We start from the raw sequence: 7,375 nt of genomic DNA, 5'->3' as shown, positions 1-7,375 counted from the left end.
CAAATGTAGGCTACTGAAGTAAGACAAGCTCTAATTCACTTACGAATAATAACAGAATGTATGGGTATTATCGAAATGTATTATTTTCTTGTTACTAAATTAAATAGATTATTAGACTTAACAGCCTGCAGCATAATGTAAGTGAACTACAGTAAAAAAAAAATAGGCAGTTCAAAAAGTGGTTACTAAAAAAAGTTAAAAGCAATAGTGACAGCAAATAATCATATAAATATTAATTATTTAATATTTATGTAATTATATACACACAATAATTATACTGTATACATATATACTCCTCCCCTCCTCTCTCTCTCTCTCTCTCTCTCTCTCTCTCTCTCTCTCTCTATCTATTGTTGGCTATAATAATAGTGAGTTTAATGTTATCTCTTAACACTTGACCAGCGACTTTCTAAGGAAGAAGATTTTCCGGAGCTCTCCAAAAACCAGGTATGTGTTATTACGTATTTCAAACTGACCAATATAGGGTAATAAGATTACCATACTTTGGTTAACAGTAGACCTTTGGTTGTCAGAACAAATGTTTTTCTGGGGTTTAAGGATGAAAGTTTTGCTATCTTTGTGTCTGTCTCTCTGTCTATGATCAATGGGCAGTGTGACCAGCCTTTTTGGTTTATTTTCAATCGATGAGTCATTGTAAAGAAAAGCAAAGAAGCCTTTCTATGTGTGTATGATGATGGCATGAGTGTGAGTTGGAAAGGTAAATAGTAACTTCCATGATAGACTGACTTTAGCACTTACTCAGAATTATCCTTCTCATCTGTTTAAAATAAATATCCGGCACGCATAAGGGTGTGGCAGACTTCTGTACAGGCCCCACTGTAAATAGACATAATGTAACAATATAACATCTATTTTCTGCTCTTTCTAATCTCACAGAACTTTAATAATGGATAAAGAACCCAATCTCCCCCCATATCCTGGTCCTCCGCTGAACCAAACTAACATGCCAAACCAAGTACAACCAGTTGCATACCAACCTCAACCAGGTGAGTTGACCCATGTCCTTGCATCTGAGAGAGATGAACTGAACAGGTTCTGTCAGTTTTTATCATGTGGTTTTCTCATGTCCTGTACCTGCAGTTTATCCACCTCAACCCACACAGAGCATTCCAGTGACATCAGCCACTGTAGCTCCAGCAGTCCAGTCTGCATCAGCACCTGTTGCAGGTCATTTCACTTTATGCTACTTACTCATTAGAAACTCAGCACCAGCTGGGTGTACACAACTAAAAATGTAATGGTTTGTCCTTACAAGCAGCCATAGTGACCAAATACTGTAGTGATTAATATGTTAATCCAAATTACAACCACTTTATTTTCTTACTGTGCAGAACATTTGAATCATCTAAAGATCTTTTTTTCAATATAAAGAGCCTTTTGTGCTTTGAAAAGTATTCTTCATGGAACCATAAATGCCAATAAAGAACCTTTATTTTTAAGTGTGTAATTAAAGATTGTTGTTGTTTTTTTTTTTTTTTTTTTTTTTTTAATTTAAATACAAATGCAAAGAAAGAAAATATTACTATTGTTTATTTAAAACTATATTGGTTTCTCTGTTCAGTCACGCAGGTGGTGGTGATGCAATCAAGGCTAGCTGATGTCCCGGGACAAACAAAATGTCCTCACTGCCAGAGGGACGTTGTCACTGAGACCAGATATGTCAACGGCTTGCTTACCTGGGCCATTTGTGGAAGTCTTGGCATTCTAATGTAAGAAACAAACTTACTTACTTGTCATTTGTAAGTCACTATTTTCGAATCTAAGAGTCATTTGCTACAACTAAAATGAGAGTTTTTGTTTTTTTGCTTTCTACAAAGGATCTGGCCGTGTTGTTTGATTCCGTTCTGTGTGGATGCCTGCAAAGACATAGAGCATTCCTGTCCAAACTGCAAGGCAGTCGTCTTCCTGTACAAACGCATGTAATTCGCTCGGTAGCAAAGAAAATCCAGACTAATCTTCAGCGGTAACATTACAAGAATTTGACAGAATTGTGTTTTAGCCTATCATGGACATACATACATATCTAACATGGTCATATAAGAATGCAATGCTTATTCAGCTTTTTGTTGCTGATATACAGCATACATATCTTTTTATGTAAATTTTGTATGTTTTAAATTTAAGAAAAAATGTTTTACGTACTTTACTATGTCATTTTGCATACATAGGTCTATATTATTAAATAATAGTTTACTCTAAAAGTCGTCCTATCTTTTTTTTTTTTTTTTTTTTTTTTTCAAGAAAACATTTGATGATATATAGATCAGTGCATTTTTATTTATTCAAAAATATGCCTTTGCATTGAAATCACACAGATCAAAGGTGAGGAAAAATGGACCAGCCTGTCCATGAGGGATTTTAGTGGTTTTATATTGTGCTTTGACACTTTTACAGATCAGTCACCTTCAATTTACTGCAAACCACCATATGGGTCTCCATCCACCGTAGTCCAGCTCGCAAAGGTCCTGGTCAAGTGTTAAGCAGCAAAGACCTGTAATTTATGTTTATACTCATACTTTTCCTTGCTTAAACATTAGATGGCATACTAGCTTCATTCCAGCAACTTTACCTGTTCTCACTGCCTAAAGGGACATCTAAATGGTAGTCCAACCCTTGTTATCATTGTATTTCACTTACAAAAGAACAATTATACTCTATTTTATAGAATCATTATACCAGACTGAAATGTTTAGATCACATCACATCACAAGATCGTTCTGTAGAACAGCAGAATGAAATACGAAACCCACACAGACAAATACATTGTGGTCTCTGCATCCATTAGTAATGTATCCCGTTTCATTTTTAAACCTTGCTGCCCAGTTACATAAGTTTTTATTTGTTACCAGGACACACGCAAACCTCTAAACAAATATCATCCACATTAACAGGCTGAAACTGAACCTCTTTTAATTCTTACTTCAACACAAATGTACACCTACAATCCTCTTGTTAGTGTGTTTATGTCCAGCATTTGAGAGAACGTAAAGGTCAGCAGTCTCAGACTCTGATGACTGGGATGAAGATGAGACTAGGTGTTATTCAGGTATTTTGCAAACATGATTCCTCTGACCATTCAGTGTCTTTTGCATGGTATTATGAGGAAGTTCTGAAAATTTATTAGCATTAGCCTTCTTACCAATAGTCTAATTTTAGCTCCACCTCTTATATTTGTCATAGCAGTACTTTTCAGTATCTATAGTGAAGAGCATCAGAATTTCCACAGCTTTCCACCTGCAGAAACACACAGGTATGTGTCATATCATAATGAGTTTGTGTTTTAGATGGGGAAACTATCCTTTGGATTACGTGCTCTTACAGTTACTCTGTGTCTCAGAACTTGTAATAGAAATTGGTGTTGGTATCCACTGGTAATTTGTCACCTTCTATTGGTGGCTTGTTAAAACCACTAAATCTCAATGTAATACATCCCAAGACACACAACAGCAAGCAATCTTTTAATGGTTTCAGTGGTTAATAGTAGATGGTTTGCAATGTTTGTAATGGCATTTAGTTTTTCAGCAGGGATTAAAGCAGGGATCAAAGACTTCTTTGAGATTAAAGGCTCATTGGAAAAACGTGCCTCTACCTACATTTATGGGAAACTTAACAAAAAAAATGATAGAGCGTTTACCTTTATCGCGCCACTCATCGGGCATTTGAATTTCTAAGCGCCGCGATATGAACCAATGTATAAAATGTCGTCACATGAGATTATTTTTTAAAAACCTTGCTATGAAGTGAAATAAGGTAAATGTCAAAAGTGACCTAATTTATCTGAGTCAATGTACTTTCTGTTTATTGCCGTCTGCTCGTTTTGTTGCAGTGTTTAAATGCGTTTCAATTAAAACTTAAAAACCGTTAAAACTCCCTCGCCTTTAGAATGTTTAAACTTACAAATTTGAATTGTCTCACTTTTTCCGAAAGCACGTTCCGCTTACTCACCTGTCAGAACATGAATCGCTGACACATAAAATGTCGTCAAACCAGCTGTTCGGGGCTCTACGTTGAGGTGATCAATCACATGTTAATGCGGTACATCAGGGGTGAACACTGGACGGTTATGCCGCACTTTTAAAGTGAATAAGTCATTGCATTATATGCAAAATATGAAAGCAAATCGTGTTTAAAAGAAAGACTCAAAAGCACACTTGCAGTAAAACATTTAATTAAAACAAAAAGTATTGCGACCCTTGTTTGTTAGGGAACCAAGTTTATGCTTACGCCCACTACTTCTCCAAATGCCTAACCAATCACTGCTTTGATTGCCACATTTATAGAGACAGCGCGAGACAGCTTATAAAAACGTAGCTCTGCGTGTTTTAGCTTGTTTACTGTACACATAGCAGCTTTTAGACATTGTTTTAGACACCTGCAACCCGCTTGATGCAAACATATTTTTGAGCCAGTCACCTATAAATGCCATGTGACTCATTGCTGAACAACTGATGCCATTACAAAAATGTGCACAGCCCAAACCCTTCATTTTAGTGACGTTAATGATTTGAGACAAAGGCAGCAGTTAATCTATTATTTCAGTTAATTTTATTGTTGCTTTGCATTATATAGAACTGTCACACTTATGTTTTTCTCATTCACAGACTGCTGATAATGGATAAAGGACTGTCACCCCCTCCATATCCTGGACCACCAATGGTTCAAACAAATATTTCCTACCAGGCACCGCAGGTTGCCTATCAAACCCAACCAGGTCAGCAGACCCTGATTCTCAATTTAGAAATTATCAGTCATTGGTAACTATAGTGCTTCAACAATGTCCTTTTTTACAGTTCCAGTGGCCACTGTATACAATCCACCACCCGCACAGACAGTCATGGCGTCCAACATAATCCAAACACATCAGTCACCGGGCACTGGTGAGAACTCATGTTTACTGTGTGGATTGAGACTGTAGTTCAGAAGGAAACTTGAAGTGGTTCATTAGACCACAATAAGTCCTACAGCATTCCAAAATGGTGTCTCCACTTTCTAATCAAAGGAAAAAAAACTAATTTGCTCAGTCATGATGCCATGACATACTTTTTTGTCCCACTGCAATGTTTGTTTAAAAAAGCGTGGAAGAGGATTTACAAAAGTTGGATATATTCTTTTAACACATTCTACATAAGTAATTTATACTAAAGAGACAGTTTCAGAAGTGTCATGATGCAAAGCACAGACATATAAAGGGATTTAAGAAAAACTTATGATAAAATATGATGATTATAAGATAAATGTTATGTAATTATTACACTCCAAGATTAAGTCATAACAGAAATCTTATGACAAATCAAAATTATAAGATTAAAAGTTGAAACTAACATAATTCATAGTTTCATGAAATAAAAAAGTCAAAATAATTCCACAATTCATAATTATGAGATAAAAAGTCAAAGTTGACAGTCATAATTATGAGATAAAAGACAAAATTAACACAGTCAGTTATGGGATTATGGGATAAAAGGTCCAAACTGACAGTCATATATATGAGATGAAAAATTGAAATTAACAGTCATAATTATAGAGATAAAAGCCAACATTATGACACAGAATCTATATTGACAAAGTGATAATTATGAGATAAAAGTCAAAATTTACATATGAAGTAAACTGTGTGACAAAAAGTCAAAATTAGGTCAAAAATTTAAATATAAAGTCATAATTATGAGAAAGTCAAAATTTTGTAATATTAAGTCATAAGTCAGTTATAAGATTTTAAGTCATAATTATTTTGAAAAAATTAATTTGAAAAAATGTAGACTTTTTATGTCAGAATTGTGACTATACATTTCATATTTATGCAATTTATATCCATTTCTAATTCTAAGTAGACTTCTTACCCCATAATTATAACTTTTAATTTCATAATTATGATTTACCAATGTATGCATTTTTTTCTTTCTTATTTAGTGGAAATCAGCTTCCATTTTATTTGCAATTTTATAGTGAACTTGGAAAGAAGGTCTTTTCAATTCTGACTTATAAACCTTATGTTATGCCACTATTTGAAGATTTAGATCACATTTTTTCTGTTCCTGCCTCCAATAGCTACAGTTTACCCAGCACAATTTGCACAAGCCCCAGCCATGTCTTCATCCACTGTAACTCAGACAGTCCAGTCTTCATCTATGCCTGGCATTGGTAAGTGTTGATGTCTTGTGTTATAAAGCTCTCTGTTTAAATGTCAAACCAGAACACTTCAGTATAACACTATAACATAAAAAGCAAGTTCGCAGGCTGAGATTTCCATCATCTCAAGTCTCAAGGACTTTTAAAGCTTGGAAAAAACACATAAAGGGCACATAAGAAGCCAGATTGGTTCTGTAGGTTTTCATCATGAGCTTTTTTTCTCTTTCAGTTCCAGTGGCAGTCTACCAACCACAGCCCACCGTCATGTCATCCACCGTGACTCACACGGTCCAGTCTGCTGCACCTGGTGAGCAGAAAAGCACCAGTTTAATGAGATTCTACATTCAAATACTAGGTTTCAGCATACATGTGATGCATCTGAATAGAACAGCACATTAGAGGTTTACGATCGTAATATCTATCTCTTCAAGTAGCCACAGTGGTAGTTGTGCCACCACGTCTGACTGACGTCCCGGGACAGATGAAATGTCCTCACTGCCAGCAGCAGGTCGTTACAGAGACGACATATGTCAACGGCCTGTTTGTGTGGGCTATCTGTGGAGGACTTGGCATTTTGGGGTAAGAACTGTATTCACTAGATTCCCACATTTTTGACTTTTGAGTGTCTGGTCCACTTTGCAAGAACTTCCCATGTAGAGGAGGGACCATCAGACTGAAATATATTGAAACTTGTATGTGATATATTTAGAATTATTTTAGTAGATACGTAGCAGCTGCCTGAATTGAATGAATGAACCATTAACCAACTACAGTATATTAAACTGATATGAGAAAACACCAATTTTTCTTTTTCTGTCCAGGATCTGGCCGTGCTGTTTGATTCCATTCTGTGTGGATTCCTGCAAAGATGTAGAGCATCGCTGTCCAAGCTGCAAAACCCTCGTCTATGTGCACAAACGCATGTAGCTTGTTCTGAAACAAAGAAAAACTGGAAGACAAAATGAAACCTTTACCACCAGCATCATTACTGGACTTCCTAATTCAAAGAAAAAGAACACCAGGACATAAAAAGACTTGGGTTTCACATACATAAGCAGAATGTACATTTTACTACTTCTTGCCATTTTTGCAGAACTAATGTTTATTTCAGTGTTTGTTTATTTGATTCCCAACAAACATGAGACGTCCACCCGACGTGCAGATCATGTCTATATTCCGACAAAGACGTTGAAATGACGTCGTTTGGACGTCGTTTGCTCAGTGG

At 35.9% G+C, this 7,375-nt stretch overlaps 2 protein-coding genes across 4 annotated transcripts; both read left to right on the top strand.

Moving 5' to 3' along the window:
* The first annotated feature begins 357 nt into the window (after positions 1-357).
* si:ch211-202h22.8 (Lipopolysaccharide-induced tumor necrosis factor-alpha factor homolog-like) lies at positions 358-2,216 on the top strand. The gene is made up of 5 exons (XM_051110173.1): positions 358-447; positions 898-1,007; positions 1,102-1,188; positions 1,583-1,730; positions 1,839-2,216. The coding sequence occupies exons 2-5, from the start codon at positions 908-910 to the stop codon at positions 1,942-1,944; spliced, it is 441 nt and encodes a 146-aa protein (XP_050966130.1). The 5' UTR covers positions 358-447; positions 898-907; the 3' UTR covers positions 1,945-2,216.
* Positions 2,217-2,256: 40 nt separating this feature from the next.
* On the top strand, positions 2,257-7,118 carry si:ch211-202h22.7 (lipopolysaccharide-induced tumor necrosis factor-alpha factor homolog). Of its 3 annotated transcripts, none has more exons than XM_051109967.1 (8): positions 2,257-3,067; positions 3,205-3,271; positions 4,623-4,732; positions 4,812-4,898; positions 6,070-6,162; positions 6,380-6,457; positions 6,582-6,729; positions 6,972-7,118. In XM_051109967.1, exons 3-8 carry the CDS (start codon positions 4,633-4,635, stop codon positions 7,075-7,077), a joined length of 612 nt encoding a protein of 203 aa, XP_050965924.1. In that variant the 5' UTR covers positions 2,257-3,067; positions 3,205-3,271; positions 4,623-4,632; the 3' UTR covers positions 7,078-7,118. The 3 variants fall into 3 exon arrangements, with proteins under 3 accessions (XP_050965924.1, XP_050966004.1, XP_050965829.1); XM_051110047.1 differs by having other exon boundaries at positions 3,202-3,271; positions 6,585-6,729; XM_051109872.1 differs by having other exon boundaries at positions 3,202-3,271.
* The last annotated feature ends 257 nt before the right edge of the window (positions 7,119-7,375 follow it).

This window comes from Labeo rohita, chromosome 1 (genome assembly GCF_022985175.1).
Source record: "Labeo rohita strain BAU-BD-2019 chromosome 1, IGBB_LRoh.1.0, whole genome shotgun sequence".
Classification (NCBI taxonomy): Eukaryota; Metazoa; Chordata; class Actinopteri; order Cypriniformes; family Cyprinidae; genus Labeo; species Labeo rohita.
Note: the sequence above shows the minus strand (reverse complement) of the source record. Positions and strands in the feature narration are given on the sequence as shown.